This window comes from Phaenicophaeus curvirostris, chromosome 17 (assembly GCF_032191515.1).
Source record: "Phaenicophaeus curvirostris isolate KB17595 chromosome 17, BPBGC_Pcur_1.0, whole genome shotgun sequence".
NCBI classification, from domain to species: Eukaryota; Metazoa; Chordata; class Aves; order Cuculiformes; family Cuculidae; genus Phaenicophaeus; species Phaenicophaeus curvirostris.
In genome coordinates, this window is record NC_091408.1 from 2,018,771 (window position 1) to 2,032,083 (window position 13,313).

General features: G+C 60.7%; 1 protein-coding gene across 2 annotated transcripts; it reads right to left on the reverse strand.

The window, feature by feature from the left end:
* Positions 1-1,923: 1,923 nt before the first annotated feature.
* Positions 1,924-13,030, reverse strand: ASPHD2 (aspartate beta-hydroxylase domain containing 2). Of its 2 annotated transcripts, none has more exons than XM_069871467.1 (4): positions 12,962-13,030; positions 6,762-7,868; positions 3,923-4,036; positions 1,924-2,918 (listed from the first exon to the last, which is right to left on the reverse strand). In XM_069871467.1, exons 2-4 carry the CDS (start codon positions 7,645-7,647, stop codon positions 2,809-2,811), a joined length of 1,110 nt encoding a protein of 369 aa, XP_069727568.1. In that variant the 5' UTR covers positions 7,648-7,868; positions 12,962-13,030; the 3' UTR covers positions 1,924-2,808. The 2 variants fall into 2 exon arrangements, with proteins under 2 accessions (XP_069727568.1, XP_069727567.1); XM_069871466.1 differs by lacking the exon at positions 12,962-13,030 and adding an exon at positions 10,896-11,032.
* Positions 13,031-13,313: the final 283 nt, after the last annotated feature.

Sequence of the window (13,313 nt, forward strand, 5' to 3'; positions counted from 1 at the left end):
GTTGGTTGTTCTAGCCGTCTTGCGATGCTCTGGGTTCCTCTGACATGCTGAGCTCGCTCTGTTAGATGCTGCTCTGCCTGTCTGCTCTCTGCATGCTCAGCAGCCCTGCTCCAGGTTCCCTCTGCAATGCTCGGGAGGCAAGGAAGCCTTGGACTGCCAGAAACGCAGCGAGACAGTAGGCAGGGCTGCGAGGCAGCTCCAGACTGCTCGCTCCCCCAGGGGAAATCCTGCTGTCTCCTTGCTGGGTGTTTAGGGAAGCGGTTGTGCTCTATCAGGAAACATGAAGTAGTTGAAGAAAAAGCCTGAGAGGGACAGGAGGGAGTTTTGGCACAGCAGCAAAGCACAAAATAGATGCTTTTGCCTGCTGTTGTCGGAATTCTTCCGCTACAATCTGCTGTGCCGTCTGTCCGCAGTAGAACAGCTGGGGTGGCTTCATTCCCTGTTGCTTCTTGGCCTGCAGCTGGCCACCAAGACCTATTTCTGTCCTTTGATCATTAAGAGGAAACTTGTCTTTAGGGTAGCACAGCAGAGAGCTCCAGACCCTTGACTTAATGGCTGTATTGTAGAGAAGATATTTAAAAACTGGTCATTTCAAGGGTAAGAAGATGAGGAGCAGCTGCTGCCCACGCTGTGTCCTGTGTGAGTGTGAGAGTGCTGCTAACGAGGGCCTCATGCTGAGCGATTTCTGTGCTCGGGGTGATGTCGGGCACTGGCTTTTAGGGAATTGGGCTGGAATTGAGTGGCAGCCCAGCATCCTCTGCCCTAGAGCTGCTCCTGATGAAGCTGCGTGTGATGTGTCAGTGCAGGCAGCTGGAAGCATCTTCCAGAATGGTTTGTTTGAAGACTCCCAGCAGCTGGTGGCCCTGCTGCAGAGCCTGGAGAGGATGTGGGGCTAGGGAACAGGCAGGGCTGTGGCTCTTTCTGTTGCTGACGGGTGATGGTCTCCACAGCCCTGGCCCTGGGCAGTGCTGCTGGAACCCACGGGCTGCAGAGAGTGCAGAAATAGGACAAGGGGAAACGGTTTTGAGCTAAAAGAGAGGAGAGTGAGATGAGATCTTAGGAAGAAATGGTTTGCTGTGAGGGTGGGGCTTTGAGGTCCCTTCCAACCTAAACCATTCCATGATTCCCTCCTCCCACTCTGGAGCTCCTGCTCTTCCAGCGTGTTTCTCTCCACCAGCAGCTGGCTGAGCTGCTGGGGTAAGCAGGACACAACCCCTGTTCTGCTTGGTCCTGGGTTAGTCACACCAGCAGCAGAGCCCGTTCTGTTTTCAGCACAACTGTTTATTGATAATCTTTGCTTATCCACTGTATGAATGTTACCAAACTGTAAGACAGTTACCAAGCCAGCCTGCTTCCTCAGGGTCTCTGTCCAGGTAGTCAAGGCGTGTAGAAATCATGCACTTCAGATATTCTGTAACAAGACAGGTGTAAAAAATATCTCGGATGTATTTGAAATCGTTGCCTTATCTTGCAATCCGATCGCTGAAAAACCTGTAAAGAACTCGTAAGGGAACGAGGGCTGCGTTCCCTCCTGGGCAGGGCACGAAGGTCCCCAGAGCCGTGCTAAGACCTCGGAGCCCGCACAGCCGCTTCCCAACCAGAGGCACAAGGACAGCAGTGAGCATCCACAACATGCTGTGCTTCACAGGCAGCATGTACAGTAGCTCTGTACCCCCAGATCACCAGACAAACCCTGGATGCTGGGCAGCTTTGGGAAAAGCGTGGGGGCTGCTGGGCGGGCAGGACTCGCGGGGAGTGGAGAACCCCTTCCTTGGGCAGCAAAACCAAACACTCCTGCCCTTGGAAACCTTTCCTCTGGTGTCAGGTATGCGTGAGCTGCCTCTCTCTACCCTGCTTCCAGGAAAAGAGAAGGAACAGCCTGAGCAACTTTCTTCCCTGGCCCTTGTCTGCAGACAAGCAGAGGCCCTGATCCAGACTCATAAACAGTCCCTGCTCCTGCAGGAGCTTCCTGGCTTGAGCTGTGAAAACCAAAGGTTGCAAATAAAGCAAGGAGGGGATTTAGGCAATTGATAACGCAAGGCAATTGGTAGTTGTGATAACCTTGGTCAGATTAAAGAGCAGGGCTGGATGCGTGCTGCACCCTTGATAGGGTGTACGGTGGGGCTTGCTGGGGGCCACCTGCAGCTGAAAGGGCAGCCCCGGAGCTGGCATCGTGCTCTTCTCCCTGCCCGTGTGGCAAGAAGGTTTCTCAAGGCAGGAGGGTTTTGGGATCCCTGCTGGCATACGAGGGAGGAAGCGGGAGCTCCTGGGCTCGTGGTGCAAGAGCTCTCAGCCCAGCCTGAGCAGCCCCTGCCTGGGGGGTGCATTTCATCCACTTGCAGCCCCCAGCGTCCATCCGTCTGTCCATCCACCTGGGGACTGCAGCCAGGGGCAGGCTGAGCACAGTGCTGGGCTGTGGGGCTGGTTTTTGGTGTGTGTTGTTGGTTGGTTTGATGACCACGAGAAGGTTTACATTATTACATTCAAACGAACACCCTTGGTTTGGTTACTCTACTTCTGAACACCGCAAAACACACTAGCAACATAACACGGATGAGGGTGGCGCTGCAGCTAAACCACAGAGGAGAAGGCGATGTGCTGTCGTGGCGGAAAATAACCCCAATGATGGAAGGAAGGAGATGGGCGTTGATACGCGTTGCAGTTTCCATTTACAAGAGCCTCTGGGAAGGAGGACCCCGAGGCCGTGTGCTGGGAGGAAGCTTCCCGTGCGGCAGGCGTCCACATGCGGCGCTGGACCCGCCGCCCGCCCGCCGGCTGCCCTCGAACTCCTGACACCGGGCAGCACCGTCATCGTCCCGGGGCGAAGATGAAGTCGAGGGCTTGGCGCTCGGCGGCAGCAACGTTGGGGTGCCACAGGTCCACCATGAAGACCACGCGGGGACCCTCCTCCGGGGGACCTGCGTGGGATGCAAGCACGGAGTGAGGTTGTGCCCCCGCAGAGAGGACAGTGCTTGCCCCAGCACGTGGGGGGCTGCTGCCTGCACCCCAGAGTGTGCAGCCGCTGGCAGGGCCAGCCTGCACTGCAGTGCAACACTAGTGAATCCCTAAACTGCTGCTTACTGGGAGCCCAGTGCCTCCAGGAGCCGGTGCGAGGTGTAGTGCTTGCTGCTAGAGCTCTGGGTTTACTTTAGGCAATCAGACCCAAAGGTTTCCCATCACAGGGCAGCAGGCACACTGTGGAGCTCGCCCTCCTTGCAGCTGCATCTCGGAGCCGTGCAGGGAGCTGCTGCCGTGCTCTTCCAGCCTTCCCAGCTCCACAGCTCTGCACTGAGCTTCCCAATTCCACAGCAGGGTTGGTGTGGGAGCAACAGCTTTTGTTCTCCCACTCTCTTTGTATGCTCCCTGCGTAAAACAGCTCTGCTCGACGCTTTTATGCCACCGGCGACTAATGCTGCTTGATGCAGGAGAGCTGAAGTGGAACAGCCTCCATCAGTGATGGAGAGAGGCAACCAAACAGGCTGGTGTGAAGCTTTTCTCCTTGCATGGGAGACAAAGGCGCTGCTAGCACGTCAGCTTTGAGCTGCTGCCTTGCACAGGGCCAGAGCAGCTGGCAGCACGGCTGTGAGCGAGGGTGAGAGGATGCTGAGGCTGCCAGGACTGAAGCCTGGGCCACCCCACAAGGCTCTGGACAATGGGGAAAGCCTTTCCATGCTGGCTGCCAGGGCAGCGAGAGGATCCCTGGGCTGGACTGGCAGCGCTGCAGGGCTGCAAGCGAGGACCAGAGCCCTGGGACGGGCTGAGGAGGGTCTCTGTGGGACAAGGGGCGCTGGGATGCTCCACCAGCCTGAAACAGAGGGATGGGCGAGCCACACCGCGCCAGGAACACGGCTACTGGCCTCCCAGAGCCTCCCAGTGCTGGTGTCAGTGCGAGATGAGGATGTGAGGCCCATGCTGTGCTTACCTTCATGAAACGCCGTGTGCAGGAAGGAGTCGTCGAAGAGCAGACAGCGTCCCTCAGCCCAGCACTGAGGCTCGCCCCCCACCACCAGCTCACAGTTGCTGGGCGTCTTCAGACCTTCAGGCACAAAGAGAGAGGAGGGTCAGGCAGTGCTCCAAGCTGCTGCTGAGAGGTTGCTTCCCTCCAGAGAGCAGCAATAGCTGCAGACGCTGCACTGATCTCAGTGCCTGGCAGAGTCTGGGGTCAAAGCGTGCACAAAGCTGGCGATGCGTTTGCAAGCTGAACTGTGAGCACGATGCAGCTCCTGACCGAGGGCTGGAGCACCTCCCATACGAGGACAGGCTGAGAGAGTTGGGGTTGTTCAGCCCGGAGAAGGCTCTAGGGAGACCTTAGAGCAGATTCCAGCACTGGAAGGGGCTCCAGGAAAGCTGGGGAGGGGCTCTGGATCAGGGAATGCAGGGATAGGATGAGGGGGAACTGTTTTCAGCTGAAAGAGGGGAGATTGAGATGAGATCTCAGGACGAAATGTTTTGCTGTGAGGGTGGGAGGCCCTGGCCCAGGCTGCCCAGAGCAGTGGTGGCTGCCCCATACCTGGAGGGGTTCTAGGCCAGGTTGGATGGGGCTTGGAGCCCCTGATCCAGCGGGAGGTGTCCGTGCCCATGGCAGGGGTGGGACTGGATCGGCTTTAAGGTCCCTTCCAGCCCAAACCATTCCATCTTTCAATCTCCCTGCCCCCTGCGAGCCTGGGGTAGGAGGAAATGCAGCACCAGGGCTTGAGAAATGGGCTTAATTCCTGGCTCTGCCACAACCTCCTCATTTGACCTTGCATTGCTCAGCGTCTGCCTTGTCACTTGGTCCAACACACAAGATGCTGCCCATCAGGTCCCCACTAGGCACCTGCAAGGACTGACATTCAGAGAGAGGGTTGCAAAATCCTCCTGCGGAAGAGGCTCTGTGGAAGCCACGTGAAGAAGGACAAGCCTAGTAACAAAACGGGTTTTTTCCCACTAAAATACTAGCACAAGTCAGGCCGGTTGGACTAAGGTCAATCCCACCACTCCCTGCATCAGGAATTTCACTCCCCAGCATCCCAGAGGCTGCTGAAGCTGGTGCAGTCAACCTGCCCCGAGGATGCAGCCGTGGTGGAGAAAGGGGTCAGGGCTCACGTGGCTGCGAACGGTAACGATGCAGCAAACGAGCAGGAATGGATCACGGCAACGCCAAACCCAAGCAGAGCCTCCCAGCTGCCTGGGAAAGCTGGGAGCACAAAAAGGCTGCTCTGCTTTTCCAGCGGATGTTTCAAAGCCTACGAAAACCCAAAGCCATTTCCCTGCACAACGGCCTCATCTGGAGACGCTCCAGCTGGAAAGGGGGAGCTGAGCAGCCGGGGGAGGTGACAGCCAGCAGCGCAGCCTTCCCATCGCACCCACACCCCAGGGATGCTCCCTTGTCCCTGCGAGGGGCAGAGCTGGTGCTGCACTTGGCCCTGGGCGTTCAGCATGGTTGGGGTAAAACCCAGGGAGCTACTCAGTAATCACAGAATCACAGAGTGGTTTGGGTTGGGTTGGAAGGGACCTCAAAGCCCATCCAGTTCCACCCCTGCGATGGGCAGAGACACCTCCCACTGGATCAGGGGCTCCAAGCCCCATCTATCTTGGCTTTTCAGAGCGAGCTGGCCTGAAAGGGCTGGTTGTCTCTTAAATGAGGCCCCAGCACTGAGGTGGGGATGTCGGTGGGCGCAGGAGCAGCCCATCGGTGTGCCCCAGGCACGGTGCTGTGTCCCGGCTGCTGGGCCAGCAGCTATGGAGCAGATGGAGCTGGAAAACGTGGAAGAACAAGGGGATGACCCGCCTCGCTCATCTCCCCGAAGCATGCGTGCTCCAGCTGGAGGGCTGGCCACAGCTCCACACTGCCCAGGCAGGGTGTGTTTGAGCCAGAATGGACCTTGCCTCACTGCCCCCCTCCCAGGCACCACTCTCAGCCTCTTGCAAGGAAAGCGCGTGTCCCCAGCACTCGGAGAGGGGGGACAGCAGTGGGGTGCCTCTTGGCACCAGCAAGGGCAGGTCCCAGCCCCACAGCTGCTCCCCGAGCCTTGGATCAGCTCTGAGGACTGATTCCCCTTCTAAATAAATGGCCAGTCACCGCCTGAGCGTGTTTACCCAAGAGGAGTTGGCTGAACAGGCGCGTTCGGTGTTTGCCAGCAGGGCCCGTGCGGTGCCTCCCCCAGCATGATCTGCGCCACTTCCAGCGCGGCAGCGTCCCAACCATCTGTGCCGCGTGGGCTCTCCCCATCCCGAGCGGGAGCTGCCAGCCCAGCGCTCGCCCTGCGCAGGGGATACCCCAGGGACCCCCACCCCGATCTGGGGCAAAGCAGCATCTTTGCTCCCCTCTGCCCAGGAGAAGGGGAGCTGCCGTAGGGGTGGCACTGGGACACAGCTCGGAGCAGCACCTCAGGTTGCCCCGCATCCCGTGGTGGGAGGTGGGGTTGTTCAGAGACCCCTCTACAAAACCAGCCCTGTATCTCACACTCTCCAGGTTGGGAGAAGGAAGCAAAACACTCCTGCTGCTCAACAGGGGACGCTGGGGAGGTGGGGAACAGGGGGGAATGAGCACCAGCCTCACCTGGAGAAGCCACTGTCACCAAAGCTCCACAACCTCCCCCAGGCCAAAGCAGAGCAGGCACCTGAGCTGCCCCAGGGCTGCGATGAATGGCTGAACTCAGAGAGCACAGGGTGCAAAGAGGCTTTTCTGGGCTCCCGCATCCAGGTGTGACCACAAGCCCCACACCACCCATGGTGAGGAGGACACCGAGCCAGGAGGAACCGCCCCGCCGAGCACTTACCGAGGTGGCAGCGGATGCGGATGTTGGTGGGTCCGTAGTGCTCGGCGATGACGGTGCCCGGGCTCAGCACCGAGATGCATGCGTTCCCAAAGACATTGTTGCCAATGCAGGTGCGAAGGCTCCCGAGCAAGCGGTACGTCCGTGGGCATCTCCTGCAGTTCCTGGGCACGCACATGCCCTGGTTCACAAGGTAGAAGGTGAACCACTCCCCGCTGGGCGTGCTGTTCATTTTCCATCCTTGCGGGAGGCTGCAGTTTGAGAAAGCCTTGTAGAGGGTCTCAAACTCGCACAGGATGGTCTGGAAGTTGCGTTCCAGCAACTCTACGTCATGCTTTTGAGCGTCCCGGGAGAAATAGGGCATGGTGGGCAAGTCTGGCAAGAAGAAGACTTCTGGCTTCTGGATGGACGGGCGGCTGTTGAGGTAGCGGCCCTGCTCGCGGATGCCCTTGTGGATCCTGCCCATGCCGGACCAGGAGTAGCGCTTGGCGTACTCCTGCAGGTTGTGGTAGAGTTTCTGGTTGAGGCCATCGTGGTGCGTGCAGCGCACGCACTCGGGCGAGTGGCAGTAGACGTAGCCGTTCTGGACGCCGTTGGCCTCCGCGCTCTGCATCAGCGCGTTGACGGTGGCGTAGGCGCGCGGCTGCTCCCGCCCCACGTGGTAGCAGTACCACACGAAGAGGACCAGGAGGCAGGCGACGGCGGCGAGGGCGGTGGCGTCGCAGTCCCGGAAAGACTGGATCCCCGTGGCGATGAAATCCCGCAGCCCGTCCAGGGAGCAGGTCCAGTCCATCAGCCACTCCACAGACATGGTGCTGCGGCGGGTGGTGGGTGCGCGCAGGGGAGCCCGCCGGTCAGTCCTCGTGCTCCTCAGGGGCACCCACACCATGCAGCTCGGCCGGGGCGCGACGGGAAGGGGCTGCCATGGGGAAGCGGAGCTGGGGGGTCTCTCCTGCACGCCCGGGGGCTCTGCATTGGCAGCAGCGGCTGGCAGCTCCAGAGAAGGCTGCCCCGGGGGTCCCAGTGCCGTGGGTCAGCAGCGATGCTCCCGGAGGGTCCTGGCTGGCACTCCTGGGCCGATCATCCTGAAAGCGGCACCGGAGGGAGGCTCTGGGGAATGAAACCTAGAGGTGTTAGGGAGGCAGCTTCCCCCTGGGGTCCCTGTGGGGGTTCAGGGAGCAGCTGGGGCTGCACGGGAAACCGGCTTCTCGCAGGAGGGTGATGGACGAGGAGCCCTCCTCTCTGCCCGGGCGCCCAACATCATTCCACGCTGAGAAAAGCCCCCACTGCTCCCAACAGCATCTTCTGCAACTATCCAAATCAAATAATGGGGCAATCCAGGCCCCTCCCAGGGCAACCATCTCCCCTCCTGCTCTTCCCCTCCTTCCTCTCCTCCTGTTGCTGCCTTATCATGCCTGAAATCTGGATGATAAGGCAGAGGCAAAGCTGGGAATAGATACTTAACAGCCCTATCTTGCAGCACATCAGTTTATCCCCTTGATCTAAATGCTCTGAAATGACTCTCCCTCCAGAGACTGAGCTGACAACGCTGAGCTTGCCCAGCAGCTCTGCCCTCTGGGGATGCCGAGCTCAGTGCTCCACCAGCCTGGTGAGGGCAGGTGGTGGTGGTGGCTGGTTTGATTTCACTAACCAAAGGTTACCAGCCCCAAGGTCACAGCACTGTCACCGCTCCTGGGAAAGCAGCTGGGCAAAGACAAGATGCTCCAGGTCCTTGTGACAACCAGCAATGTTTGCTCACCCCAAACTCCATCCCTGGGCACCACCGAGCAGCACGGGCAGAGGGGCAGGCAAGGCAGTGGGTGAGAAACAGTGGGGAAACGTAGACCAGGCTGGGAAGCGTGCTGCCAGCATGGAAGGAGAGCCTCATAATTACTGATGTGCAGCATTTAACACAGCTGAGCAGCAGCATCCATGGATCAGCTCTCCGCACCAAGCCGATGCTCAGGCTGGGGATGTGTGGAAGGTCACAGCCTGCTCCAGAGCATCGAAAGCAGAGTGAAGGATACAGGTTCTCACCGGGTTCACCTGTGCTGCACCCAGACTGCACCTCCTGAGCAGTGTCGGCTGCTGCACAGCCCCGCGCAGGGCAGGGGATGCAGCATGGAAGGAGCTGCAGGGCAAACAGCTCTCCACGTAGGAGGAATGAAACAAAGATGATACAGGTAAGGGGGAGGGAGGAAGATGCTGGGGGTTGTCATCTGTAAGAGCACTGAACTGAAGGAGCAGGATGGGTTTATCAGCTAGGGAAGCCACCCAGAGCCTTCCCAGCCCTCCCTGCCAAGGTCCTGCAGGCCATTAATGAATGTGCATTTCCCTATTGATTGCCATGGGGATGCGCTTCTGCTGGTGGAGCCTTGGCTGGGACCTGACCCTGCAGCTGTGTGACTTGTGCAGGGCTGGGGATGCAGCCTTGGGGCAGTTTTACACCCCGGGGAGGGACATCCACACAGCCAACCTCCTTCCATCCTACTTCCTTGTAGCGCGCTGCCCGTGTGCCCCATCCCGGGATCTCCACGTGGCACGTCACAGCCTCCTGGGAATTCTACGCTAACTTTTCCTCCCTCCACACCAGCTGGCATCCCTCCAGATGCACCGATTTCTCCAGCCCAGGCCTTGGCTCCCTGAGTGCAGCCGTGGAGCCGGTCCCAGGGGTGTTCCCCAGGGCTGGCACCATCGCCCTGCGCTCCTCCGTGGTGCCCGTGATGGCAGGCGGAGCCCTGGTGGGATCTGTATTCTGGGCAGCTCTTGCCCCGCAGCCAAGCACGTTCAGGAACCCACAGACAATCTGAGCGCACGGCGGGGACCAAGTTGGGGGTCCCACAGCCTTGAGGTCCCCAAGCTGCAACCCCTGATGCCCCAGCAAGGGCAGCACAGCACAAACACAGCCCCCCGGCTGCGCTGTCGACACCTCAAAGGGAGAGAATGAGGGGGAAAGCAGCAGAGCAGTAAGAGATCAAAGCCCATGTGCAGCCTTTGGGATGCTTCAAAGAGACTCTCCTGCAGGGATCCAGCCCAGCAGCTGCCTCCTGCGCTGGCACAGGCAGCAAACCTGCCCAAACCCACCTTCTCCGTGCTGGTGGCAGCAGAGAAGGGTCCCCAGTGCTGGCACCACTCCTGGCAGACTCTGCGTGGTCAGGACCCGCTGCCCACCCAGCCGGTGCCGCCAGCTTTGCAGCCCCGCTGCGTGCAGCGCCGTGGGCAGCAGAAAGCACCCCTAGCTCCAGATCCAACAAAAAGCTCGTCAGCTAATAATAAACAGCGGAGCCAGCCCAGAAGAGTGGAAATCAATTCCACATCGCATCGAAGTTGTGCAGGACGTGGAGGCGAGCACCATGCCAGGCAGCAGCGGTGTTACATAATGAAGGCAGAGAGGCTTCGATGCAGCAGAAAGTTGCATCCTGGTGGCTCCGTGGCAGCCCTGGCATCTCCCGGAGGAGGCAGGTTTCGCTCAGCCCGGCCGCGATCCCCAGGCCGCGTGCCCCGTGGTGATGAGGAAGCGTGGCAGGGCTGTTCTCAGCCTGGCACCAGCGGTGTCGCCTCTGGGAGAGGCGCGAGGAGCCTCCTGGGGACGCAGGAGCGCTGGGGTGAGGCAGGGCGCTGGCTGCTACTACGGAGCTGGATCAGGGCCAGGCAGCCGCGGGCACTCGCATCGCCCTCTCCTCTGGTGCGCTGCCCCGCCAGGGTCACCCGTGACGGTGTCACACAGCGTGGCCGCACCAGCTGGGTTCACCGGTGGGGCCACACCACCCGGTGAGGTGACTTCAGCTGGTGTCACTGGCGTGTGGCTGCATCACCTGGTGCGGTGGCATCACCTGGGGTCACCGGTGTTGCCGCATCACCCGGCGTGGTGGCATCACCCGGCGTGGTGGCATCACCTGGTGTGTCTCCATCACCTGGTGGGGCAGCATCACTCAGTGAGATGGCATCACCTGGCGTGGCAGCATCATCTGGTGTCACCGGTGTGGCTGCATCATCTGGTGTGGCTGCATCCCCCGGGGTGGCCGCGGTGCCCGTGTCGCCGGTGTCACCTCCCCGCGGGTGGCAGCGCCCCCCCCCCACCCCCCACCCCGTCCCCTCTCCCCGCGATGCGCTGCGAGGAGACGCGGCGGTACCCACCTGGTGCCCGGCTCCGGGCCGTGCGGGGCCGCCGCTGCTCTCCGCTCCGCTCTCCCTTTCGCCACCAGCGGACCACAACTCCCAGCAACCCGGGCCCCCGCCCCCGCGCCCGCCCCTCGCCGCGGCCTCGGGGCGGTGCGCCCGCAGCGCGCAGCCGGGCGGGGCGGGCGGAGGGGCTGCGGCACCGCGGGGGGGGGCGAGGGGAGGAGGGGAGCGGGGCCCCGGGGGGAGGAAGGGGGCACGGGCATCCCTGGGTGTCTGGGAATGCAGCAACGGGGATGCAGGGGGTGCAGAGGCGCCGAGGGGTGCGGGAGGTGCAGAGGCACCAGGGGATGCAGGAGGTGCAGAAGAGCTGGAGAGGATGCAGGGGGTGCAGAGGCACCAGGGGATGCAGGAGGTGCAGAAGAGCTGGAGGGGATGCAGAGGGTGCAGAGGCACCAGGGGATGCAGGAGGTGCAGAAGAGCTGGAGGGGATGCAGAGGGTGCAGAGGCACCAGGAGGTGCAGAAGAGCTGGAGAGGATGCAGGGGGTGCAGAGGGTGCAGAGGCACCAGGAGGTGCAGAAGAGCTGGAGAGGATGCAGGGGGTGCAGAAGAGCTGGAGAGGATGCATGGGGTGCAGATGCACCAGGGGATGCAGGAGGTGCAGAAGAGCTGGAGAGGATGCATGGGGTGCAGATGCACCAGGGGATGCAGGAGGTGCAGAAGAGCTGGAGAGGATGCAGGGGGTGCAGAGGCATTGGGGGGTGCAGAAGAGCTGGGGAGGATGCAGGAGGTGCAGAAGAGCTGGAGAGGATGCATGGGGTGCAGAGGAACTGGGGGGTACTGGGGCACCAGAGATTCAGGAGGTGCAGAGGAACCAGGAGAGGATGCAAGGGGTGCAGAGGCACCAGGGGGTGCAGATCTGGAAGGGATGCAAGGGGTGCAGAGGATGCAGGGGCACCAGGAGGGATGCAGGGGGTTCAGAAGAGCTGGAGGGGATGTAGGTGGTGCAGAGGCACCGAGGGATGCAGGGGCACTAGGGTTTCAGGAGGTGCAGAGGCACCGGGAGGGGTGCAGGGGGTGCAGAAGAGCTGGAGAGGATGCAAGGGGTACAGAAGCACCAGGGGATGCAGAGGGTGCAGAAGAGCTGGAGGGAATGCAGGGGGTGCAGAGGCACCTGGGGGATGCAGAGGGTGCAGAAGAGCTGGAGAGGTTGCAAGGGGTGCAGAGGAACTGGGGGATGCAGGGAGTGCAGAAGAGCTGGAGAGGAACCAGGGGATGCAGGGGCACCAGGGATCCAGGAGGTGCAGGGGCACCAGGAGGGATGCAGGGGGACACACAGGGGATGGCAGCTCCAAGGATACAGGCACTGGAGGCTGCAGCAGTGAGGGTGCAAAGGATGCTGGCCCCAGGAGTGGGAGCACACAGGGAGGCAGGCACCCAGGAGACCAGCTACTGTCTCCAAGGGACAGGGGCACTTAGGGATGTGCAGGCTGCTGGCTCCAGGGACGCAGATGCCCAGGGCTGCAGGCACCTGGGGATGCATCACCCAGAAAGCAGGAGCTGCTGATCCCCCGAGGATGCAAAGGATGCATCACCCAGTGTGGTAGCCTCTCCTGGTGTGACTGTGGAGGGTTGGGGGCACCTGGGGTTCAGGATCGTGGATGCAGATGCCTGGGGTGGCAGTTCCCAGGGATGTGGCACTCCTGGGAGTGGCAAAAGTGTGTGAGCTGCCCTGTGCTCACACTCAATCCCAGCCCCTCCAGTCAGGAAGGTCACTGAGTTAGTAAATGACAACCTGTCTGCTGGCATCTCTTATCCCCATTCCTGATGCTCCAAGGCGCTTCCTCCCTCAGCCGTGGGCACTGTCGCAGTTCCTGGGCTGTGGCAGCTTCAGCTCCTGGGAATTCCCATTCAGAGCCCGTGGGCAGCGGGTGCAGGAGCTGCAGAGCCCAGCCGAGGCCACGTCTGGGAGCTCAGCACGCGGAGCACACAGACTGTAAGTACAGCTGCCACACACACACTTGGGTCCAGCTCGTTCAACCAGCCCAAAGGGGCTGACAAAACGTTCTGTTTCTGAGTTTACCTTGCATACATGCAGGCTTTGGCCTCATGGGAGAGAGCAGCTTTGCAAATGGGCTGTAGATGAAGCAAACTTAGTAAGTTGGTGTGTCCTCTCCTAAGCGCTGGTGGAGAAATGGTCTTGAGCCTTTTTGCTTCCTGCTTTCTGCTTTTCTCCTCCCTATTTCCCATTGCCCTAAGCAAATACAGTCAAATCTAGGGCACCCAGGAGCCCAAATGTCACAGGTCCAGCTCTCCCTCCAGGGTTTTTCCTGGTGCCAGGTGAGCTGCTGGGCTGAGTGACTGCAGGGAGAGCCTTGACAGCCCTGCCCGGTGGCTGAGTGCCTTGTGGAGCTGTGTGGGACACATGTCACGGC